This window comes from Galeopterus variegatus, unplaced genomic scaffold (genome assembly GCF_000696425.1).
Source record: "Galeopterus variegatus unplaced genomic scaffold, G_variegatus-3.0.2 Scaffold1823, whole genome shotgun sequence".
In the NCBI taxonomy this organism is placed as follows: domain Eukaryota; kingdom Metazoa; phylum Chordata; class Mammalia; order Dermoptera; family Cynocephalidae; genus Galeopterus; species Galeopterus variegatus.
Window position 1 is genome coordinate 165,279 of NW_007727934.1, and position 26,787 is coordinate 192,065.

Consider the following 26,787-nt stretch of genomic DNA (forward strand, 5'->3'; position numbering starts at 1 on the left):
CCACACTAATTCCCTGCTGATTTTAAAAGGATTCCTCTTTATTACAGGTCAAACCCTTCCTTCTCCATTTAGGAGACACTTCTGCAGGTGTAGATGTCAGGTCAATTAAGGAAGTTAAAAGATTGATGGTGCCTGTGCCTTACTCATGCTTAATAGGACAGCATGGTTCAGGGTGGTTCTTTGTGTCAAGCTGGAATAACTTTCAGCCTCTGTGAAGGTTCCAGTGGTCTGGACAGTATTGTGTGGTCATGCAGCATGCTCCAGCCACATGACACTACCAAACAGGCACAAGGCACCCCCTTCCAAGTGAGTGATAGAACTTAACTCTTCCAGAAGCAAATAAGAGTAAGGATTGAGGGTGGAACATAAATATCTTGTGATGAAAAATCTCTCTTCAAAACCTAAGCCAATAAGAACACAAAACCGCTTTCTTGGGATTCCTGATGTCAACCTTGTGAATTTTCAGGTAGTCACTTTTAGGAGGAAACATGCCAGTTCTATTAGACTGGACTACATGAAATTGCTGTTATTTTGCTGACAAAAAGGGTCATTTTCACATGAATCAACCTAATAATGATCAAAGCTATATGCAAACTTCTCACAATGTTTTCTACATTTACTTGAAAAAAAAATTTTTTTTTGGTAGACGGCCAGTATGGGGATCCAAACCCTTGACCTTGGTGTTATAAACCATGCTCTAACCAACTGAGCTAACTAGCCAGTCCTATTTTTCAATTTAAATAGAGACCCTGGGTTGTAGGAATAAAATGAGAAAATAAAGCACATACTAAAATTCCTAATAAATGTCTATTGAATCTTCAAGCATGTAAATCCCAGGCTGGCTAATTAGCTCAGTTGGTTAGAGCACAGTGTTATAACACCAAGGTCAAGGGTTTGGATCCCCATTCTGGCCAGCCACCAAAAAAATCAATCAATCAATCAATCAATCCCAGTGTAATCTGATAGTCCTGAGTGGATTTTATGCAAACTGGGTACAAAACCTTCTGAATGTCAGGGTGAAAGCACTTTAATACTTTAAAGTTTAATTTCACTAATCATGAAATAATCAAAGAAATCCATGTGACATATATTTACATTTTTATTAGAATTCTTCAGAACTGTCAACAATTAGACAACATATCAGGAAAAAACAAATGAAATACCAACATCCTTTAAACTTGCACCGCTTACATATTTACACATAAAGTTACTGTATATATAAAAAATATTTTCAAGGACTCATGAGCTTGGGAATTTTCAAAAGACATTATTGCTACATATCAATATTTACAAAAAAGGCCATAAAATAATTTCAAACATTAAGCCACTGCAAAGAAACATCTGATGTAAAAAAAAAAAAAAAAAAAAAAAAAAAAAAAAAAAAAAAAAAAAAAAAAAAAAAAAAAAAAAAAAAAAATTATAAAAATATAAACTTTCCAGAATATCCAAGACAAAACTCTCAGTGAAGTGCCCCTGAAGTACCTAGACATCTACAATTAACAACTACTTCTTTTACTATAATCAAAGTCAACAGAAACACAAAGGAATTTTTCAAAGTATGGCAAACAGTGACAATTTCTTAAGTGACAACACAACCCCAAAACCTGTTAACTTTGGAAAGGTGCGAGAGCATAGAACTCCAGTGCAAATGGTTACTTCCAGATTCATGGCCACAGTTCTCTAATGTAGTCTAAAGGATGCAGGAGGGGGAAACTGTAAAGGTAACATACCTGAATCTTGTAAGACAACACAGAAACCTTGCCATGTATGTATTTACCTCTTATATTGGGCAGTAATAAGGGAAGGAAAAAAAGGTGAACTACAAGAATAATATCCAGGCTACAGCCTAAAGGGTAGACTTTAAATACGTTCTAGTGGGACAGTAGCATTATATACGGCCTAAGGAATGGGTACAGTATGTTAACTATAAATAACAGAGTGCCTTAAGTGCAGGTGGATTGCAAATAAATAGTTCCTTAAGCACTCTACTGCTTATGTGCCTCTATGTATGCTCTGGTAAGCTACTCTAGACAGCTATGTGGAGAGAAATAGGAGCACACTGATGATGAAAGCCAAGTCACTTCTCGGGTACTGAAGGACCCTCTTGGACTCAGGGCAAGAACACTTCCCCAAAATATTTGTCTGCAGGCATACATATGCACACACACATACACACTTATAGAGATACTGGCCCAATGTCCAGGCCATGCCTGTCAAAAAGGCTAAATCTAAACTTTATTTCCTGCTATGTAAGAATCCAAAGGAAGACAGCACTGTTTTCTCACTCCTGTGGGACTCTCATGCTGTAAATCATTAACTTTCTCGAACAGCATCAAATCCATTGAGGACAATGCTATTCTGAAGCTGGCAGGCTTGTTCTAGAGAATCTATGAGCAAGTTCATCAGCTAAAAGAGGAGATTTTGTTAAGACTGTGCTTGGCAGTTACAGTTTTTCTTTAAAAAACCAACAAAAGTATTAACTTTTTCCTTCAAACTTATATGGCTCTTAACTTATCCCTACAGACAGCAGACATAACACCAGGGTTGTGTACAGAAACTAAACCTTGTGGGGTTTTCCTCTCAAATGTATGAATGTGTACAATTTATAGATGCATATATACAGATGCTTGTTGGGGAGGCCTTCTCTCCTAATTCAACTCCTAATAGCAAATTCTATTTAAAAACCAGACAGGTCAGTAGTATGTAAGCTCGTGCTGTGGCCCAGGCAGTGCCTTTTTTCATACTTGGGGAGTATTTTTTAAGACCTACATCTCATTCCCAGCATGAAATTCTAGATTTCTTAAGCCCAGTTGTTCATACATCTGTCCTTTGTTCTAATAATGTTCTATTTTCCATATAAAGGGCTGAGGCTTCAGCTTCTCATCTTGCTGCATCATTACATCATTATGAAACGTTTTGAAGGCCAAATGTGACTACTACCATTTATTCAAATAAATTATCAACCACAGTTTTCAAACAGAATTGGAGAAGCCTTGGAAAGGACTCTGGGCATCTAGCCCATCTCACTCTTCCTCTAAATCAGAATTGTTTTCTGTCTACAGTAGGGGTGCTACTCTGCTATTGGGGATATATACAGTTCGAACCTTTGCAATGGGATGGTGGCCGATAACAAAAATCATCGGCCACTAAAGTGTGCTCATAAAGACAGGATTACAGTGGGGTGCCCACTACTACCCTGGAGTAGGATGCGAGTCGAAGGAAAATAAAATAACCATTATGGAAGCCAAAAGAATGGGGATCATTCCTGAAGGGCAGACGCGTATGCTCATTCTGCTCAGACATCTTCATGCACCAGCAGTGGCTGGGAGGAGGAAGCGGTGCTGCCGACAGAATTGATCCGCACAGAATGGTCCACCGCGGGGTTCTCTTGGTGGGGGCTGCAATTTGCTAAGTTGGAGTAAATCTGAGAAAAACAAGTGCACAGTCAATACCCCAGTCCCTAACAAGGAACACAGCAACAGAGGGTACGCTTACAGTTTCAAAATTGCAAATAACTGGTGAAAACTATAAAGAGAGGTGGTTTACAAGAACTTTGCAGCCAAAACCCAAATCCTATTGACAAAACAAATACAAGCTTTGTTTTTCCCCTCATTTTCCCCAAGGACATCACTTGACAAAAGATGTAGTGGCAAAGCATGTGCAAGTCTTTCCGTGGGACACGTCTGGGAACAAGAACCATCTAACCTACGAAAAAGGTTTATAAATCTCTGTAGCCAACTATAACCCAATAGCCACTGTAATTTGCTGAGGAAACCCATGGATCTCCCAGGGGTCTCCTGTTAAGAATCAAAGCACTTGGGTGGAAAATGCTGTTTAACTTGAAATATACTTTGACACCCAGAAAAGCAAGCTTTAACCCAAAAGAGTACCAATGGTGTGCTATTAGAGAAGAAGAGAGAGAGCTCCAAGCACACAACCAGAAAAAAAGCAGCTTAAAAAAATCTGAGTCAAAGTAAGGATCACTAATTCTTCCTTAAAAGCAGGAGAAGAAATAATGGATTTGAGTCTTCATTTCCCCCTCTCCAAATCACCGGGAGGGCTTTTCCAACTTCAAACAACCCTTCATTATATATGGCTCGTGGGCATGACAGCGATCTGCCATTTTCTGGCTATGCTTGTTTAAGCAGAAGGCTCATTTCCCTGCAGTAACAAGCTGTCCTTTCTATGCTTTTATTCTAGCTCACATCACCCCAACCCTCCAAAGGATGAATGGCCCTGACATGTGAGAGGGAGAATATACCGACCCCATGACCAGCATTTGGGGTGGGGTGCGGTGGGGGAGGAAACATGGTAAATTCTCATGGAAACTTCTACTTCTACACTTCTGAGCACAAAGCTCTCCACCCACCCCCTGCCTCATCTCACATCCTTCTTTGGCTCAGGACAGGGGGGCTGGGCAGAAAGAATTGGTTTCCATTGCTTTACTGCCCTCATCTGAAACCCAATTTACAACCTAAGCCAAGGAGTAGAGGAATAGAGGGGAAGGGAGGTTAGTCCTCATGCTTAGAGTGCCCAAGAAAGATGACACACCTAGAACCAGGAGAAGGGGATTCTTATGCCTGGCCACAGTGTACTCACGTGACTGGTGCTATCGGAAATTTGCTTCTCAATGAGCTGAACGATCTGCTTGAATGTTGGCCGTTTTAGGGGATCAGCATCCCAGCACGTCTTCATTATGTCATACCTGCAAAATGAGAGTCATTTACTATATCACTCCTTCATGCCCTTAACCTGTCTTCAGGTGTATGCCACGCAACAACTTCAATAATAATTTCAGGGCTATGCAACTGGACATATGTAAGGACATATGCATAAAATAAAACCCTGTATGTATGAAATGTTGCCAAAACTTTCTGTATCTTTGGTGACAAGAGATTATGAAAATACAGAAATGACATCTGACCGGGGTGTTCTAAAAAGGAACCAAGTGACATGTCTAACTGTGCTACTGAAAACCCTCAACACCTGGGTTTCTATTTTCAAAAAGAAAATTAAAAGAGGAAACATTATCTAAAGGAAAAACTTCTTGGCCCTTACATTTCAGCAGGTGCATGCTCAGGGCTGAGCATTCGGAAGCCTTCCTTGATCATCTTGTAGAACTTGGAATCCACCGGCATTCCAGGGTAGGGGCTGCTTCCTGAGGCACAGTTTGCAAATCAGTGTTAATCACAAGCAGGAAACTAATAAAACATCAAGAAGATACTCTGAATCTAATGAAGGGGTCTTTGACAAGGATCACTTTACCTAAAGAGAACAACTCCCACAGAAAAATCCCATAGGACCAGACGTCACTTTCAAACGTGTACACACAGTTGAAAATGCTTTCAGGTGCCATCCACTTTACAGGGAGTCGAGCCTGTCATGGAAGCACAGATTCAACCATGTTAATTAAGAAGCTCAAAAAAAAGTGAACAGAAGATATACCTGTAGATGTTGCTCCTGCTGAGAGGTGGGGGTGAGAATTTGGATACCATCTCAGAAACACCTTTTACCTGTATGATCTCAGATGATCCAACCACCTCTGAAATATGTGGCTCATAATTATATTATCCCCATTTTAAAGATGGGGACAGTGAGTCAGTATAGCATGGTGATCAAGAGTACAGACATCAGAGACAGACAGGCATAGATTTTAATCCTGGCTCCACCACTAGCCTTGAGTGATGCAGATTTGTTAGTTGTCACCAAATATGTTTCCCTCTTCTTCCTTAATAGAAACATGGCCTCCCACAATTAGGACTACATTTCACAGCCTTTGCAGCCAGCTATAGCCATGCGACTCAGTTTTGGTGAATAATCTGTACGTGTTAGATGGCAGCTTGAGGAAAAACTACTTAAAACGTAGTTGGCACGTGCCCTCTCCCCTCTTTCCTCAAGTGTCCTTTCCTCCATCCTGCCCCTGGGATGTGATGAATGGATGGATGGAGGACCACGAAGATGGGGGGGCTACCCTCAGGAATGGCAAAACACGGAAAGGTAGAAGGAATTGGTCCTGAGGCCTTCATGGAACCTCTGTACCAACCATGGACCTGCTATCCTTTGGCTTCTTTTACTTTTATTTTGGGTTCTGTGTCATATGCAGCCAAAACTATCCCTCACTAATACATTGGGAAAGTCACTTAAATATCTGCAAATAAGCCTCAGTGTCATCTTCTGCAAAACAAAAATAATACTTCCAATTTCATGAGTTGTTATATGGGTTAAATAAGATACTGTAGGTAAAAATGTTTATGCTTGACTCACTAACATCTGAAAAAACCATGCAACATAGGCAAGTGCTCAATAAATAGTAATGGCTTATGGTGATTATGATCACTCTGAGGTGTAAGTGGCAGATTCAGGGCTTAAATTCAACAGCTAAACTTCATATTCTGAACTCTTTCCACTAAAGTCAAGCCAAACTTACCATGACTCTTAAAGACATTCTGGATTCCCAGATCTTAATCTACCATAAAAAGCTAAACCAATCCTTCTCTTAATCCATTTAGGACTGAAAACTGAGAAGGCAATTTTTTTCTAGTCTTAAAGTTATTTTAGTAGTTAAAAGAAAAAAAAAAAGCTTTCCAATATTCCCTCCCAGATTTTGTGCAAAAGCCCCTATAAGGGCTCTTAACCTGAGATCTATGGGTGTCTTAGTTGCAGAGGCCTGTGAACTTGGAAGGGAAAAAATTACATCCTTATTTTCACTAACTTCTGAACAAAGTTTACATTTCCTTAAATCGCAAATGAAAGCAAGAAACCATAGTAATACTAGCAGTATTTGTGATTCTGTCACCAACAGTAATCACAGATATCTTTATATCCTATTACGCTATTTACAGATATCCTAAAATAATATTCACATTCATCACCACTTTGCATTTCCACTAGTTTTTAGCACCACAGATAGAATCTGTTACTCTGTGTAATAGCAAAGCACATGTACTGACATATCTCAGATTTACTTTCTAAAATTTTGATAACTGTATTTCAATTTAATTTCTTTTCTTGGTAATCCTATGTATTTTATTTTATGCATTTAACATTGTATTCTGACAGGTATCCATAGGCTTTACCAGACTCTGAAAGGGGCTACGGCATAAAATGATTAAGAACTCATGCAAAATGGAAGAACCTTCAGAGAACCCGATCCACCAAGGAGATCTGAAATGACTACAACATAAATTTGGGGGCAGTGATATGGGTGAGTTTTCTTGTTTTTAACTTGTTCCATAAATTCTCCTTACCCAGTAGCCTGGTGAAAGCAATGTCTGCAATTGGTTAGTTCAACTGACTAGAACTGGAGTCCACAATCTGGAAGCCTGATGGGGCCTAACCTGTCCTTGTCAATTCCAACTAGTCACTAACCAATAACAAGCTAGTAAGAAGTATGACATAACCACTATCATGATTATTTAGATTTCAAAGAAGACATCTATAAAGAATAGTAAGAATGTGCCTGACGGTTCTAAGCACTATATATATTAACTCATTTATCCTCTCAACAACTTTATGAGGCAGGTGCTAGTATTATTCCCAAGAGGAGAAAAACCAAGATTCAGAGGTATTGGGTAATTCTTGCCAAATATTACACAGCCACCAAATGATGGAGGCAGATTAGAACTCAGGAAGGCCAGGTCCAGTGGCTACAACCTTCTCCCTCTTGCCCTTTGGTCAGTGTTCAGAGACCTGGAGAATGAACCACTTTTCCTTAGTCCTTCCAATATTGCACCAGAATGAAGACAAGTTGGTTTTATTAGCACTCCTGATGATGATATCTAGCCTTGGGGGAGCCTTTTCAGAAATGCATGCTTTTGTCAGGAGACAAACCCAGCAAGACTTTTACAAAACCAAGTTGATTACAGCCTACCAATAGAGATGCCACAGTGATGAAGGAGAAAACATTACATTATCATAAGGGACACAAAAATTCACCTCGAGGAATAAATCTGGACTGTAGAAATGAGCCTAGGAAAACAGGCATAGAAGAATACAGGGCACTGCAGTTTTACATACTAATGGGATACTGCTCTGGAAACCATGGGCTCTTGGTTTCAGCCTCAGATAAAAATCACTAAAATATACTGTGCCATAGTTTCTCCAACTTTTAAAATGTGAAGATGCTGCATTATAGGGCATGAGTTTGTCCAGAGAATACAATGATAATTGGCAATGAAATAAAGCACTCTCAAAAAATTCACTATGTTCTACAAACCTATCATTACTTATGAGCTCTCTACTGATTGTAAGATCCAACATTCTACATAACCAACTCTGAACATGATCTTGGATTTTAATCTTTTTCACACAGCATGTCAATCTTAAAACAAATTCTCCTGCTGTGACCTTCAGGTCTACATTTGTTACACTTGAACAAAATCAAATTTGTTGCTATTCTCAGGCCATAATGAAAATTAAGGCTATTTCTGTTTCCTTCACATGCCCCATAATTACACAATTAGAATTAAGAATTCTATTACTGAATGTTAGTTGTAGTAATGTTCAGCATACCATGCAAATTTTGCTGAAGTATACTTAATTTGACTGCTAACATGCATGATATCTCAAAGTATGACTTGCATTATGAAAATCATAGAAAACAATTTTTATCAAAACTTGAAACTAAAAATCCTTTACAGGATTGGGAAGCAGACAATGGATACTCACGTTTCCTTTAACCACATAATTAGAATCATTCTTGATGTCTCTGGCTAGACCAAAATCACAAATCTTTGTGATTCGACCACGAGTAAGGAGGATATTTCTGGCTGCCAAGTCTCTGTGAATACACTATTAGGTTGGGGGAGGAAAGAAAACCATTTAAATTCATTTTAACTTTTAAAGAGTGAAAACTATTTTTAATACTAGAGTGCTGCTTATATTATAAAAATCCAATACTTTTTGTTTTACATTTAAAGTATTCAGTGCACCAAAAATTAAAATCAAAATTATGCCTTGAATGATGTTCACATTTTGTGTTTCACGTTATCAAGGCCCTAATTACTATAATCACTTGCAAAACCATTTCTAATAAATGCTTTTCCTTCTCAGGACTGCTTGCATTCATAGGAAAATACATTATAAATAGTTGTGTAATATTTTTGAAACTGAAAATTCATTTTGCATGCATCTCTTTGAAAGTCCTTTCAGAGAGTTTCTAAAATGTCTTTGCAACTTCAATTTGTTGTCTCCCAAGGATGCAAGGAAGAGGGTCTTTATTTCAGCCATCCTATATCCCCTTTTAGTTTGGTAATTGTTTAGAAATGTCACCAGTGACTCTTAAGGGTAGGATCTGTAACCTCATTCTGTTTGGTTAGTACCATTTCCCAGAGAATTCCTCTCACCCTTCCAGAGACTATGTTCACTGTTTGGTTCCATGATTCTCTTCCCATTTCCATCCTTTTTCCAAATGCTTATTATTCTCTCTGACTTACTTCCTGACACTTCATAAGCCATACATATAATTTTAGGGGTCTAATGTCAATAAAACCCAAGGATATGTTTCATCAAGCATGGCAACTATAAGTACCCCCTGCTTTTGCTAATAAAATGATTATCTTCTCTATTTTCTAGGAGCATATCCTATATCGTAAAAGCCAAAAATTTTAAGTGAATTCACTACACATAAAAGAATATTCATGGAAAGCTCATTTAGACAGGCTTGCACTTTAAAGCTTATAAATTAGAACAGGAATTCCAAAGAGACAGCAGTTGGAACATGAAGAAACTAAATTTCCTCTGCTTTTGGTTACCACACTTCAAAATGACACTGCATTCTAACTATGGCTCTAAAATGCTCTGTTCTCAGGAAAAAAAAAAAAAAAAGATCCTTCTGATGTTTCTAAGAATCACCCCCACTTACGTTCTTCGAGGCGAGGAAAGCCATACCCTTTGCCACCTGGTAAGAAAAGCTCAGCAAGTCTTCCAGGTCTAGGGCCAATTCATCATCCTCCATGATGGCAGGAGTCACATCTCTTTCTATGTATGAGCCTGTCAGGAGGAGAAGAATTTTCTTAGCAATTAAAACCTTAAAGGTTAGGAAAAGAAAAGACGGTGACAACGACAATACCAAAGGTGGTAATGAATGAATGGATGTGTACTTGCAGGCTAATCACCTCCCCAGTGTTGAGGAAAGGTAGGTGTTGAATCAGAGCATTAATATTCAGCAACTCTGGGCTACATTACAAAATCCTTTAGGGACAGGGATGGTGGGTTAATACAAAACACACACACACAAAGATGCTCAGATACAAAATCACACACACCACACACACACACACACGCACGCACGCACGCACGCTCAGATACAAAATCACATGCTCTGACCCCAAGCACCCACTTGCAGCCTTAACTGCCCACGACCGTGGTGGACACTGCCATTGGACCCTGGTGTAAAGGAAAACTGGTCACTACCAGGAATGGTATTATATTTCACAGTGGTATGATATATCCTCCATAAATGAAGTTATTTTGTTGTTTGATAGGTACCCACCTATTCTCGCAGATCTCCTTTTGTCTGCCTTGGTTGGGACAACATAAGAAACTCCAGGTTTCATGTCCATGTACTCATTCGTACTGTCACTGCTGGGAGAGATGAAACATCCATCAAATCATTACCGAATAAAGTGGAAAACAGGGGAGCACGAATGAGTCAGGCTCTGGGCTCTATCTCCACCCCCCTTTGTTACATAACTGATTTTATTTGAAAAAAGTAATGCAAAGTTTGAACAAATAGTGAAAATCTTGTTCTGTAATACATGAGTTTTTAATATTCCTGGGGATCAGATTAGAGTTCAATCCCCGGGAATTAGACGTCCTCTTTGTGTTCAATCAGAGAGGACTCAGGTTAGAAATGTCCCCACCTCTTGACATGGTAGATTTAATGGGAAACAGAGCCAAAATATTACCCCATATTACTTCAAACTCTCTAAATTAGCCCCAAAAGATAAGATGAAAGGAAGACAAAGAAGACGAGATTCTGAGATGTGTTACGGGGAAGGCAGAGATCGTTAACATGTAGCAACTGATGGAAAAGGTTTAAAAAAACCAAGTCTGGTTCAGATAAACACCAATAATTTGGATGATTTTCTGAACCATCTGGACCTCTTGAATCTGCAACATTTGGCTGGAGATTCTTCAAGATTTCTAGTACTTCCTGCTTCTGATTAGCATAGAAACACCATGACAACAATCTCCTTCAGAATGTGCTGGTGGTTCCAATCCCATATGGGATCCCAAAGCCACAAAGAACATCACACAGGACTGAACAATTTAAGCCATTATCTCAGAAAGTTTAAAAAAAAAAAAAAAAAAAATATATATATATATATGGCCAAGGTTTCAGAAAATAAGGCAGAACAGCTCATTTCTTCATATAAAGAGCATATGCTCAGGAGAAACTAATGAAAGATGGTTTGTACAGTATTTTACTACTTTCTTTAAGTGTACAGGATTAAAAAATATGTACAATCTTTACCTGGGATTTTAAACTTTAGCCAGAGGTACAGAAAATGGCTTTAAGAGGTAATTGCCCATCAATCATATTTACTGAGGGGCTGGCCAGTTAATTCAACTGGTTAGAGTGTGGTTCTGATAACACCAAGGTCCAGGGATTGATTCCTGTACTGGCCAGCCACCAAAAAAAAAAGACAGAGAAGAAAAAAAATTTACTGAGGTCTCCTCGAGGGCCTAGTGTTAGGAGTTCAGGAGACAAAGTCTTGCCATCTCAAAATGTAGGGGACATCGAGTGAATAAAAAAGGAGAGGAGAAGACAGAGAAGAAAAAAAATTTACTGAGGTCTCCTCGAGGGCCTAGTGTTAGGAGTTCAGAAGACAAAGTCTTGCCATCTCAAAATGTAGGGGACATCGAGTGAATAAAAAAGGAGAGGAGAAATCCACCACACAGCTGCAGCAATATAAAGTATAGCGGATTGGGTATGATACCTACAATTTCTCTTGGGCTGGGTGAATCTAGGAAGTCTTCTTAAGTGGTGGATCTTAATGGCATTTGGAAAGAAAGAACAGATATGGTACGGCAGAGAAGAATTCTACTCCAGTTGTAAAACAAACTAATTTTCCTTAAGAACTTGAAGCTTTTTATACATCATTTAATTTCAAAATGGTAACAATGATGAAAGAGATGAGAATAAGATCCAAAATTTTTTAAAAACGTGCTAGAGTAGTTATGCCTCTTTACATCATGATGATAGGGGGGGGGGGAAGGTATATAGAAATAATTCAGAGGTAGGTGGCAAAAGCCTACATGTGGAGATGTGCTCAGAGCTCTTTGCCAGTCTGCGAAAGGTTTTAAAGGACTTTACTATGACAACTTGACAGGCTTTAGCATTTTCTCTATAAATAGTGTCTCACTATAAAGATGCATATAGCACTAAGCTAAACAGTATGGAAATACATGCAAGTACGAAACCACGATAAGAGAAACAGGTATAGAATTCATTCAGTTGCATAGAACTAAAGCTTGGGGGTGGGGGGAACCCTAAAGATGCATTTTTTAAAAATCAGCAAAAATCTAAGTTTAACACAACTTGAATTTTTAAAAACACTACTTGAACTTTCTAAACTGTTAATCACATTTAAATGATTTAATAATTTTGATTTCGCACCTCAGAGTACCTCAGTTCATTTTTTAAAGAATCAACCTTGATTGCAAACCCTTATGACCCCACGAACTGCCTGCCAACAGCTGACGATTTATGTAAATCAGTCCTACCAGGAATACTCCTTTGAATGCAGAAGGTTCTTATAAAGTGCTACTTCTGTGTGATCTTCCTGCTTTGAGCAAATAAATGAATCACGTTTTCTTCTCAAAAAATTCAAAAGATCTCCATAGCAACAATATTCTGTAATGACCAGGGTGGGCCCTACAAGCATATAAGAAAAGGTTAGGAAGAGCTGATATATACAGATAAGTCTGCCTCCTGCATAAATACCCAAGGGTATCATGGCCATTAACATTCGGCTTCAATGGATAAGCTTACTTAGTCCCAATACAATCCTATCTATTAACATTGCTTATCAACAAAGGAGCATCACATACAGTAAAATAAAACAAGCAAGCCTGTTTTTACCTTAATTTCTAAGTGATGTTAGTGTTTGGGGCCAGGCGTGACTGCTGGTTTTAACAGACAGAAGTTACTGCTTTCAAAGGTTCTACTATTATCAAGCTTCCTACATGAATCCTTTGATTCACTTCTGTTTACAGCAGGGCTTCACGTACTCTCCGTAATGTTATCATGGAAATGATGAAGAGCACAAATTGTGGCATAGTAGGAAAACCAACCACATGGAACAGCCAGCTGAGACAAGACTGGAAAGTGGGTGAAAACCTGAAATGACCTGGATTCTGAGCACTATGAGTCCAAGTATTTTTTGGTGTCATGAATGCTTAAAACTGAAGCTCTGAAGTAACAGGCAACTAATTAGCTTGGGTAGAAATTTTCTCATGAACAATTCATGATGTGGTAAAGCAACATTTATGGGGGTTGTTTTCAGACATTATATAAAGCTGTCAACTTTACCGTGGATCTCTCCAGATCTCGAGGAGCTGTCAACTTTACCGTGGATCTCTCCAGATCTCGAGGAACGGCTCATTTTACACATCTTTGTTCCTTTAGAACAAAATGTGTTCACAGACATCCTTGATGGGAACCTCGACTTAGGCTTCAGAATTGGAAATTCATTTTTACAGAAGTGAAATGTTTGCCTCATTTGGTGTATATCTGAGAAGTGGTAGACTTAGGGGCCTATTTTAAATTATGGTATGCAAATGATTTTAACCCTTTAGTGACTAAATACAATCTGGCACTATGTAAACTCACAAAATAAGCCTTCTAGTCAAGACAAGATGTTCAAGAGGTTAATGTTATTGAATAACATACATGACAGCAACTAGCATATGTCCTGGGCTGTTCCACCCCAGGATATAAAGCCAAAACCTACATTCTTAACAATACAGAAAAACAAAATCTAGCAAGAGAGAAAAATAATGTGGGTAAAAATCTTGCAAGCAGTTAGTAATCAACCACTGCCAAAATCATATTAAAGTGTTCCTCTTTTGATAACTTGACACATTATAAAAGGCGATGTGGACATGGCTTTACCTCCAATGGTGCATGCTCCGAGAAGATTCACAATATTCATATGATTACCGAGGTAACTCAGGACTTTGAGTTCAGACATTAGGGCTTCTCGTTCCGTTAAATGGGCACTTGCTAAAATCAGAAACATCTTATTTTAGCAAAAAACAAATGTGGCAAATTGCCATTGAGCGCATGCAGCAGCCTACAGGGACTTACGTTTGAGCATCTTCACAGCGACAGTCATGGCCGCGTCTGACTTAATCAAGCCGTATGCAGTTGCCTCAACCACTTTCCCAAAAGCACCAGCACCCAAGGTTTTCCCTGCATAAAGGAAGAAAACAAGGTGAGAGGTAGTGGTGAGAGTAGGAATGAAGGACGACCATTTGCGTAATTTGAAAATCAACAAAGGACTTAACAAAGATAAATTTGTCTAGAGACATTTCCCTACACTATTTTCTGCGAAACCTATCAAAGGTGGTAAAAATTTCACAGAAAACACTTATTGTTTCAGGTGGAATAACACAAAGGAAGCCATCCAGGTTCCCTAAAGTCACTGTTATGTGTACATGAAAAGGACACATGGAAAGCCCCCGTTTCATACTGACCAAAACTCAGCCTGTTTCTGGGAAACTCCCATCTGTGATCATAAGGAAGCTGGGTTGGGTCTATGTAAACATAATTGTTTCCATTTATCTCCTCAACAACCTTCCACTGTACTTCATACATGGGTTTCTGGAGGGAGAAAGGGAAAGATATATCACCTTTTAATGATTAATGTCTCAGTCATTATAGCACTCAGGGGAGAGAACAAATAAAAGGTTACCTGTAAATATTTGTAGGTCAGAATCATCACAATGATGCACATCATACCAGCGACGACAACGAAACCAATCAGCAAAGGAGTAAAGAGCGTGTGGGGATGGATTTGTTCTAAAATGAAAGAGAAATATGGAATTACAAACTATTAGCAGGAAAGGATCTCTGCCACAATCATGCATCCCCAAACTGGCCCACCTCCCTTCTTACAGCCCGTGGCAGGACACAAAGCTATGAGTCTCAGAACCATGCCTTGGTTATACCTTACTCTTGCTATTTAAATACATCTTTAAAAATATAACTTTAAAGCGTATTACTTCGGAAGAAAAGTTGAGATTTCTGTAGGACAAGAATAATTTTATGCTGTTTTCAATGAAAAGCAACATCAGAATGAACTTCGTATTTCAATCAAATTCCTGCCTTGGACAACTTTACAAAGAAGCTTCCTTTATAGATGATTTATATTTTCTTCTTTATGCTTTCCTCTATTTTCCAAATTTTCTACAAATATAGAATGTCTTCCATTCTAAGAAAAACATTTTTAAGTGTTCTTTTCATCACCCTGTCTGGAAAATCGATGATGTAGAACAATGTAAGATTCTTCTCCTCATTACTCAAAAACAGAAAATACAGCACTTTTTGGCACTAGTCTTTGCCAACTCAAAAAAAAAAAAAAAAAACCAAAAAACCCAAAAAACCAAGCACTAAACACTTGAGTGCCCAGTTTCTTTGTTTTCTAACTTTATACCAATTCATCCACAAGAATCTATTCAACTTATGTTAGAAGAACTAGATTCACCCATGAATCAAATTTTAAAGATTCTAGCTTGCTGAGATGACTTCAAACAGGCACTTAACTTTCTGATATAGTGTCTGGCTAAGTGTTAAAATAACTCATATTAATAATAACTAAAATTTAAAATTAAATTTTAATCTTAAATTGTTCTAAGTCTGTTTGCATGTAAGGTAAACACATTCCTCTTTGCTTTCTCTACCCCTCTTAATAGAAACAATTATAAATATACAATTAATTATATATATATATATATATGTAGAGAGACACACACTCACATAAGGTATATAAAAAGCAGCATGGTAAAAGCATAAGCTTTATTAACAAACTAGTATGAGACGAAACTTAGACATGAAACAGCTGAAGACAGTACTTGTATGGTATGATGTAGGTTATTACCAGAAATGACATGACCAATGTTGGAATGAACTTAAAATCATGACTGATATGGTAGACAGAGCCTAAATATCCCCTTAAATTGGATTAAAAAGAAATATACCTTTGTTGTTACCTTTAAATGCAAAGTTAAAATAGGCAGAACTCTTGCCCACATCATTGTAAGCCTTACACTCAACCGTGCCATTGTGCTTGAATGCACTAGAATCTATGGAGCTCTGAACCACTAGTTTTCCGAACGGTGGCACAGATGAGTTTTGTATGTGCACATCCACTGGCAATACAGGCACAGAACATCTAAGAGGGAAGAAAACAACAGCCCAGGCTTACTCTAGGAAAATATATAAATACACAAAATACTTTGGATTTGGCTTCCTTTTAAAACAAAGTTACAGGTTTATAATCAGTAAAAACCTCCTTTCACAACCCTCAGTGTCTGATGAAGAACGAGCACTTCTGTGGCACAGTGAGTGAGAAAAGCACCGGGTAAGAAAAGAAACCGGGGAGGAGGCTGTGGACATGTGACAAGTCACTTAATGCTCCAAAACTTAGTTCCTACCACTGTAAAATTGGGATGGTAAACCCATCTGGGAGGGTGACTTAAAGGATTAGCAAAGAATGACATAAAATGGCTGGCACGCTCCTGGCACAGAGTAGAGCCTTATAAAGGAACAGTTGAAAAGGAAGAGTGTGGAGGAGGAAATATGAAAAATCTGTAAGGACGAGGACAGGGAGACCCTCAAAACCACACCAGCGAGGCCCCTGAGGTTCCAGGTTCTAGGCAGGGAGGTGCCGGTTGTGCTCCAGGTGGCAAAGACCACGACCACTGTGAGGGACCTTCTCATAAGCCTGGCCCCCACTACACTGTTTTAAATGTCTAGCCATTTCCTATACCCTTCTTCACACCTACATACATTAGTCATTTATTCTGTCTACTGTATGTTTCTACCCACTAGGATACAAACTCATAAAGGCCGAGAGACTCAGGTGAGTTTTGTTCATTAGCACAGAACTGGGCACACAGTTGGCACTACATAGTTGCTGAATGAATGACCAACTACTGAGGTTGCTTCCACTGTGGGCTTCCTTTCCAGGAATCTTGAACCCTTATTATTCCCCCAAAGACAACAGTCTACTACAACTCAGCCAAAAAGAGCAATCCTGAGTAACCTCCTTTAACATGTTGTGATAAAGAGGTCTGGTCCATGAAAAATAAAATTTCCACTATCATCCTGACTATTCAGTTGTGATCGTAAACTGTGATTTTAAAGCCAAGCATAAAATAGCATCTAATGGATAAAAACAGCAACGTTGACCCCATTTTCATCTTCAGGTAATGCGAAAGGACAATTTAAAGCCTAAGTGTAGATTGAGAGGAGAAGCAGCACAATGCCAGATGTTCTCTGTTCAGGGGCTGGGCACCTAATCAAGGAGAAAACCTTTTTAAAACCCATAGCTTACAAACGCCATATGCATGTTGTAATTGTATGATCATTACTTTTTGGTAACTTGGCAATTAACTTCTGGGGTAATTTTTTCATGATAACTACAGCCACATTTCCCACACACATTACCTCCTGTGTATAGAATGGAAATCTAATTACTCTGTCCTGGAAAATTGTTCTACCTACCTGCAGGCTAGAAATTGCATGATAAATCCAAAAAGATAGCTACCAAAATAGAGAAGTCATTTAGTAATCATTTTTTAGCAAACAAAATTAATGTCTACAAGGAAAAATACAGCAATTATCCCCTGTAAAAGTCACATGGATAGAACAAAATAATAAGCAAAACAAAGCTTTAAAAAAAAATATATGAAAACGCTTGAAATTCAAGTGAATTGCAGTCCTTCCCTCATGCATTTTAAGCAGTGCCAAAAATAATCATCTCACCTCTGCTCAGTTCCTGGACAAAAATACCAGTCTATTGTGGGCTCTGGGAATCCTGCAGCCACACACTGGAGCATGCCATTCACAAGCCTGTCATAAGTCAGGATTTCTGGTTTTGCTGCAGGGAAAGAGAAGTTGCCATATGTCAGACTGCTGAAGAACCTCAGCAAGATTTGCTCCACGATCTTTCTAATCCTCAGAACACAGTGAGGCTGCTGAGGAGCCAGAGGGAACATGTTACTCACAGGGAAGAATCTGAACCAGTGAGAGGCATGTACAAGGAGGCGGATTTGAGGGGCCACCCAAACAGGTTCCACAGTTCCAGCTGCCCAGCCCCAGAGCTGCAGGGTGACAGTCCACCCTGCAAATGTGGAGGTCTTAAGAACTCTCTGTCCTGGGACATGGCTGCAGCAGAGGTTGCAGGGCCACCCAGCAGGGCTTCCAGTGAGGGGCAATCTGAAAGATTGCTTCTAATCAAGACTCTAGCATTCTAAACTGTTCTAAAGCTGGAAATCCTGTTTAAAGGATTCCCACCAATGGGATTTCAAGTCACTGCACCTGCCATAGGAATTTCAAGTTATTTTGGGAACTGGAATAGATGAAATTAGAAGTTGATACAGGAAATGAAAAGGCCCCACTCTCTCTGATGAATTTTCTCTTTTTTGGGGGGATGGAAGGGGCAGTGCTGAATCACCTTATTTACAGGGAAGTGAAAACATAAAACTAAAATAATATAGGATTTTAACTCCAAATTTTTATTTCAAATGCAAAACAAGGACAGAAAATTATAAGAAAAAAAAAAGTCCAAGAATTTTATTCATACATTTATCTGTACCTTAGTATAATCACCAAAAAAGTAAACTGTATGTAGGAATACTCTAATTTGACGTTTCTATGTGTAGCTATAACAATCAACGGATATTCAAGAATTTCAAATTCTTGAAACTTTCTAAAGTGAAAGGAAGGTGAACTGTGTTCAGTTACTCTAATAGCAATATATTTGAAGGATTCTAATTCTTTGGGAAGAAGTAAGTTGAACTGTAAGCATCTTGATGGCAGGGATGGCAGTGACGTGCTCACCCCTGCACCCTTGAAGGTTCAGCAGTGGTTGTGCCAAGTGCAAAACCAGAACTACGGGATCTGGCAGATCTGAACACCAGCTCCCAATGCTTAGCAGTTCTCTGCCCTTGATTAAGTTTCTGAATCTCTCTCTAAATTGCTGTTTCCTCATGTGTAAAATGAGGATAATAACAGTACCATTTCATAGGGATGTTGAGACAATTAAATGAAATGGAGCATTCAAAGAACTAAGAATGATTCACAGAAATGAAACAATACAGTTATTATTTACTGACTCAGTTATTCTTTTCTAATCAGAGTATCCACTCTCCTTGGTTAATCAAGTGTGCTGCAGATTAAGTTAAGTGTATTTGCTACTCTAGATATTGTCTTCAATGATCTAAAAATTGCTTCTTTAAGATAGTCTGATAATGTGTTCTATGTGTTTTAACCTGATGCATTAAGAATTTAACATCGATTATGTTGCAACTGGTAGATAAAATAGATGTGGTGAGAAGGAGACTGACAGATCAGAAGCTTAGGAAGTGTATTTCCCAAAAGAAGGTAACGCTGACAAATAACACCTTTGAAGAACAACTTCTCAGCATCTTACCATCCTTGGAGGCACAATGAGTTGGCAGAGATCAGAGTGTCCACATGCATGACACACCCACATGTCACTCAACCTGGCCCTGCTGATGGGCAGGCCATTTGGCTAATACACACAAAAGAGCAACTCTCCAAAGCAATCTCAAGGTAGGGGCATCCTTGAGAGTTTGGATCCAATGCCAGCTTTCACAAATAGAGCAAGAAGGCGAGCCATCGTCTTGCGAAAGCATCCATCTGGCAAGTTTCATTTAATTATCATGGGCAACTGTGTGATTGGGCTGAAAAGTAGGACATAACACAAAAAAACAGTGGACCCTTAGGAGGAGAATGCTATTTGCTGGAGAATGCAAGGCACCATACGGTGGGTCTCTCTGGACTCAGTTTTTTAAGTGACACCTCCTTTTCTAAGCAACCCCCAACTCTCTGAAGCCAAGCTGATTGGTCTCTCTCCCTATCCCAAAAAGCACCTGACACTGCTATGCAAGACCTTGATCTGCCTCCTCCATCAGACTATATGTTCTCAAGGTCAAGAACCACACCTTACTGATTGTACTTATAACTCCTAGCACAGAGTCTGACCCACAGCAGACACACAGTAAGAGCTGTTGAATGCTTAAAGATCCCACCCAATGAAACAAGTCTCTAGGATTCACAAGAAGGGACCTGGGAGAACAGCCTGGTGACTTTCCTAGGTAGGGGCACTATTTCTAAGATTCTTGCAATAGAAGCCTATAAGATAAGAAATCCACATGTATGCCTGGCCATGTAAAACTTTTTTTAATACTGAGATTAATGGTGAGGAGAATCTACACATAGATGACAGAGATTATCTGGATAGGACTCAAATGGGAATCAAGTTCATAACAGATTTACTCATACCTACACTCCCTTTATCACTCACTTTTCCTAATGGCCATAATGTTATGTGATAGATTTGTTGTGGAATTAAATATTGACTCAATAATAAAAAAAAAAAAGTCTGAAAAGATACCTTAAGATGTTAACAATGGTTATCTCTAGGTAGTATGGTTATAGATAGTTGGTAGCTAAAAATGAACCTATAAGACATTTTTTAATTAAAAAGTTGGAACAGCTCAAAATCACATAATCAATTACATTTAGCTTCGGTTACAAGTGCTCCAAGATCCAAGCCTTCTAGCGGGACACCTGGCAGCAGTTATACAATGGCCATGGCTGGCAGTGGTGCAGTCCGGCTGGCCTACTTTTTCCTGTATGCCGGTTAATTAGGCAGTTTTTTAAAGCTACTGTCCCAGGTGGGTCATAACCTGAGGCTACTGGAGCAGCTTTTGTCCTGTTGGGACTGAGAGGGTCCTCAAATGGCAATGTGCATTAAAATCACTATGGGAAGAGGTTAAAATGCAGATTCCTGGGCCCCACACCTCCAGAGATTCAGTAGGCTAAGGCTCTGACCCAGCAATGTGCTTCTTTAAAAACACCTTCAAGAAACCCTGATCAGGGCCAAAACTAGAGAAGCATCTCGAGGGTATGAAATTTAAGAAGACACTAAACCTAAAGATCTTGCAAGTTGCACCTGTGAGGGAGGTACCTCCTTCAATTTTGCACCTTAGGTCTCTCTCTAGCCTCACCCTAGTCTCAGTTCCATCCCTATTGTTGGTGATGTAAGACATTCTGAAAAGGCTGTTACACCACTAGCGTGTGGGCTGTACACAGCAAGCGGCATTATGAAAATGTTTAATGCATAAAGAATGAACCAGGTAGAAATCTGATTCCTAAAAGTGAAAATCTGGGCTCATCTGCATTTTGTAAGTGCCTCAATGCACCATGTAAAGCATTAAATATACATTTTGCTTTTAAAGATACAAAACTCCCTGCAATTTTCCAGGTTAAATCTGAGCTGTGGTTTCTTAGATAATCTGCAATACGCAGTATACCAAATGACACATTCCCTAATTCCTCCCAAGTTGGAGGTTTAGATAAGCCTAAGAGGTGTATGAGTTATATATTTCCTGTGGAGATTAAGGGGAAAAAAAAAAATAGCCTTTTCTACTTTCAAAGCATTGTGGACCTGAGCCATTCTGGTGTCTCCAATAATACTGATCAGCATGTTAGGCAGATTTCAGAGTGCTTGTAATTCTACCAAGAATTTATTGCTCATGCAATTAAAAATCTTAAACATCCACTGATTTACCCCATAGATTTGTGATCTTGAAAAATATTCCTTTTCACCACCATCAGGTCTATGTGGAAGGCAAGAACAAAAATGAATTTTAGGAGTATGGCATAGATGAGTTGGGGGCTGGGTGTGGGGGGATCTGTCTTTCATTCATCTAAGTGCGGGAAGCATTTTTGAGTACAACTCTCCTCTCTCTCCAACCACCTTAACAAACTCCTGCTGTAAATGCACACTTGCCACACTGTATAATCAAGAGGACAAAGAACAGAGACTCCAAATAATAAAAGATTAAATGGAGAGGGATCATAAGAATGAATTTCTGGGTTTTACAACACCAGGTTTGCTTGTGTTTAACAGTGAGGCAGCAACACTTTCCAACAATTTGTCATTATCCTGGTTTTGGTCTCGGTGAAACCTACATTCCTGCCATAATACCATTATAATAAAGGAATTTAAATCAGGTACAATAGGAGCATAAAAATAACTCACATTAACTTTTACTTATAAAAGGAGTATTATACTTCTTTAAAAATCCGCAGAATAGATATTTTGGAAACATATTGTGTTTTGTACATTCTTAAAGATATCCAGAAATTGGCATATGGGCACTTCAACAGAACTTTAACAAAATTTCAACTATAATCTCCTGCACCCAGTTGTTTTTAACAAAGTGTCCATCGTTTAAAAAAAAAAAAAAATTCTCCTAATGAGGTTTTAAACTAGGAGTCAGCAAATTTTTACTGTCAAGGGTGACATAAATATTAGGTTCGTGGGCCATAGGTCTCTTGCAATGCCTCATCACTGCAGCTACAGCACAAATGTAGCTGTGAACATTAGGTAAGTAAATGGGCATAGCCGTGATGCTATAAAAACTTATGTAGGGACACTGAAATTTGAATTTTATTCTTATGTCTCATGAAATCTCCTTTCGATATTTTTCAAAATTTAAAAACTAAAAAAAAATAAACATTCTTAGTTCTCTGTGGACCATTCAAAACAAGGCTTCGGGCAGAATTTGGCCCACAGGCTGTAATCTGCCAACCCCTGTTCTAAACAGCCATTAAAAAGACAACCCAATCTCAAAATTAAGCGAAGAAATGATAAAACTACTTGGAGAAAGCCTTCCTCAGCCAGAATCACTGTGCTTATACACCAGACATGGGTTGCTGTATAACCCAGATGTGGGGAGGAGGACCTGTCTATACATCATAATGCAACTCTGCTCGCTGCCAACGAGTGCAGGCATGGGACAAAAGACTATTTTCCTCCTCTGTAAAAGTAGCTAATTCATTTTTGCCATGTAATTCAGAAGTGGAGAGAAGGGTATTGACACAATGCCCATGGAAATATTATCTATCTATTCTTGGATTAATTTAAATTCCCACTAAATTACAGGTGACCCCGCACACATGTGTTAATGAAGGGGGCTAATTTGATGTAAAACACACATGGCTCAACTGAGATTTCTATAGAGTGGAAGTTCCACAACATAAAAGGAACTATTCATGTTGTTTTCAGAAAAGTTCAGGGTCAATTCCAGCAGAAGTGTACTCGGTTACATACCTAAACCTGTTTCTCCTGCTTTTCCACCATAAACATAAAAAAATGGCTAGACCACATAAGCAGGGACAACAAAGGGCCTACAGATCCAGACAGGTTACTTTGTTCTCAAACAATTTGGGAATTTAAATAGATTCCCCCAACTTAGCAACACACCCCACAAGACCAACTTTCTTATGAGATATAAAGGAAAAATCATGATACCAACATTTGAGTGGTGGAAAATGTTTAGTTCAGAGCTACATCTGTTAAATTTTTTCAGAATAGAAGAGAATCAAGTTCTACTTTAAAAGTAGGTTGCCATGATATCTTTTTTTTTTTTTTCTCAATTTAAGTGTCTATACAATTCTTGTATCCACAGAGATTCTCTTTATAAGGAGAAAGAGATATTAGAATCATATCAAAAACAACACTCATCATTCCCAAGCAATCTGAAAACAAAAAATCATTTCAAGTTCAGGAAGAGAAAATAAAAACAGTTCAAACACTGTCAGATATCTCAAATGAACATGCATTACCTACAAAAGATTAATGTGAACAGACAAGCGACTATTTTTACATGGATTAGCTATCACACTAAGAAAATCTGAAAATTGTTCCTTAATTTAGAACTGTCCTGAAAGCTAGCACAGTGTATCTTCAATATAATATGTTGAAGACATAAGGACATAAAAGATAATGACAGATGATAACCTTATTAACTTCCAGGCACTTACGCAAGGTCACTCATTTGAGATAAAACACGATAATTATAAACTTTAAATAACCATCTGACAGATTTCTTTTAAAAATTCAGTCACATCATTTCAGAGTCCCACCTTACTCCATGATGTTTCAAAATTGCATCAGACGTGGCCTAAAGAAATTACGAAAGATCCATACAGTGAGATACCAAAATGATGCTGCAGAAGAGTATTTTATGACATGAAAAGATATTCACAATGCATTTGTTGTTCAGCACCAAAAAACCAGATTGGGAAGCAATATGACCTCATTTTTGAAAAATAAATAAATAAAATGAAAATGGTCTGGATCAATATATATATAATAAGGGATATTACTAATGGTAATCTGCAAAATATAAATAAACTTAAAAAGCTAAATTTACAACTTGCTTGATTTTTATTTTTGCTTTATTTATATTTTCTAGGTTATTTTGTCCTTCAAATAATACTTTTATAATAAAAAAATTGTTTTAATTTAAAAACACATTTATACAAATGTTTGCACAAACCAAGTTACATTCCGGTTACTGTGGTAGCCTTACAGCGAACTCTCAAAAGCAAGTAAATAAATTGGAAAAGAGTTCTATTCAGCAGTAGCATTATTTAATGATTAAGAATTCCGATTATTTAATATAGGAGTAAGTCTAACAGAATCCACCCAACAGGAGGAAAACACTAAAAAGCAAGGCCACTCAAGCAAAAATCAATAGATAAACGTGATAGTAGCCAGTCTTAAAATTTTGGGCCTCTAACACAAGTATGGCTTGAACAACCATGTGTTTGGAACATCATACCATTTTTTAAAAATGGAAATAGAAAGCTAACAGGTTAAGAGGTGGGAAAATGTTTCCATCTTCCAAAGAGGGTAATGTTCTAGTAACTTTGCTCTCTGTTTTGTAAGGATCTTCTTGAAAGGCACAGTGGTCCAAAGGCCCAAAACTGAGCAGAGTCCCTGAAGGCAAGCCTGGCGTTATTATTTTAGCCTGGGTAATGGTCCCTGAGATTCCAGCCAGATGGGTGACCCAGATGGCTAGCAGGCAGTCCAAAGCCAACTAGGTGGCTAGCCTGACAGGTCTACCTCCACTCTTGGCAAATGGTGGGCCGGCCATGTGCTTTATCTGCAAGGTGTTGCACTTTACAGTGGCTTCTCCCTAGAATTGGTTCAACCACCCGTAATTGGATTTAACTGTGACTAAAAATACATAAAACACAAAAAAGGTAGCTCAGACTTTGCGCAAATATGGTCCCAGGGGAACTTTCTTATCAAGAGGCCTTACTCCAGGTGATTTATTACTTTGGCTGACTTTGGCATACTGTATGATCTATAAATAATTGCTAACACCAGATAGGATGTTAATTATATGATGCAGTGATTTAGAAATAATACATTATTTAGCATTTCCTTAAATGGTTCCTCATCCCCCTGTGAACACCCTTCCATAAGTGGAGTAAAATTGGTGACTTTTGAGAGTTAATTTGGTGCATTTCAGCAGTCAGTTGGGTATCCAATCTAGCTCAACATTAAATATGTTCTATGTAAGCCCAATGATGAAAGGGGAATCCTTTAGTTCTCACTGTCTGCCTCCCTGTTACCAGTGTCTGAGGACCCCGGTACCCCACTCAACTGGCTGAGGTTTGTCATAAAAGGATATACCTTTAAGACTGGAGAGCAATCTATTTATGACCCCTAAATACCATTTGCCACCTACTTTAAATTCATAATATTGTATCTGGGAATGCTCTTCGATAATGTTTTGAAGTATCATTTTAAAGTTACTGGATCTTCTTAAAATCATTCCAGAGGCTTGAAAACAACTGATTTATCATATCAAGCATAATTTGTTTCTACAATTATGTACATAACTCAGGATTCACAAGGGTATTTGAAATTAGAAGCCAAAATAAACCTACAAAATATTTACTTTACTGATTATCATTTAGGTCTACTATAAAGTTTATTATTTATTCAGGAAATATTGGATGGAGTAAGAAGAAAGCCAAGTGGATAAATCAGAGTTCAAGTGCATATTTGCCTTTTTATTTGTCCTAGATCTGGTAAAAATCTTACTGTGTGACATTTATTGTAACCAAAGAGACCATGAGTTCCTAAACACATAGCACAGGTGCTACCTATAGAATCTTGGTGGTGTCATTTTTTTCTAACATCTCCAGGAATTTTGGAAAGAGTAATGCCTAGTAAAAAAGCTTACTCTGAGGTAAAGTTTTAAAGTTTTTAAAACTCTCCTTCCTCCCAATTTTCATTTGCAAGGGAAACAAATCACCAGCTTTACCAAAGGATATCAAACTTTTTAGAAGAATTTGATTTCTATATACATTTTGGATAAGCAATTCTATGAGTAATTATAGTAATGCTAATTTAATGCAAAGAAATCACTGACTTTTTGTTTTGTTTTTTAATGAAAACTCCCACCTGTTTCCAGTGGTAGTTCTACTCAAAGATGGCAAACATATTATAAGTATTGGCCATTATAAAGTACCTTGAATGTCACTGAGCCAATTTAACAAACTCATGTAAATCATGTCTTGGTTAGAGAGGTTAAAAACAGTATTAAAACAGAAGCTTAACATGTTACATACTTAATTGTTCTCAACACAAATCCTCAGAGCCTATTTTTTAAAGTCTCCCACATAAGTATTTAACCCCCCCAACATACACACTCAATTTA

At 38.2% G+C, this 26,787-nt stretch overlaps 1 protein-coding gene across 4 annotated transcripts in view; it reads right to left on the reverse strand.

Moving 5' to 3' along the window:
• Positions 1-1,766: 1,766 nt before the first annotated feature.
• KIT (v-kit Hardy-Zuckerman 4 feline sarcoma viral oncogene homolog) overlaps positions 1,767-26,787 on the reverse strand; it is a 79,381-nt gene continuing 54,360 nt past the window's right edge. For 2 of the 4 annotated variants that reach the window (XM_008579152.1, XM_008579151.1), the window contains exons 8-21: positions 17,996-18,110; positions 16,219-16,400; positions 14,922-15,028; positions 14,704-14,830; positions 14,315-14,419; positions 14,120-14,230; positions 12,730-12,880; positions 10,493-10,584; positions 9,863-9,990; positions 8,668-8,790; positions 5,266-5,377; positions 5,059-5,158; positions 4,600-4,705; positions 1,767-3,424 (exon numbers count right to left, since the gene is read on the reverse strand). In XM_008579152.1, coding sequence (XP_008577374.1) covers positions 3,296-3,424; positions 4,600-4,705; positions 5,059-5,158; positions 5,266-5,377; positions 8,668-8,790; positions 9,863-9,990; positions 10,493-10,584; positions 12,730-12,880; positions 14,120-14,230; positions 14,315-14,419; positions 14,704-14,830; positions 14,922-15,028; positions 16,219-16,400; positions 17,996-18,110 — 1,688 coding nt within the window. In that variant the 3' untranslated portion in view covers positions 1,767-3,295. Of the gene's footprint in view, positions 3,425-4,599; positions 4,706-5,058; positions 5,159-5,265; positions 5,378-8,667; positions 8,791-9,862; positions 9,991-10,492; positions 10,585-12,729; positions 12,881-14,119; positions 14,231-14,314; positions 14,420-14,703; positions 14,831-14,921; positions 15,029-16,206; positions 16,401-17,995; positions 18,111-26,787 lie in introns of all 4 variants that reach the window. The other 2 variants (XM_008579150.1, XM_008579149.1) reach the window with 1 other exon arrangement.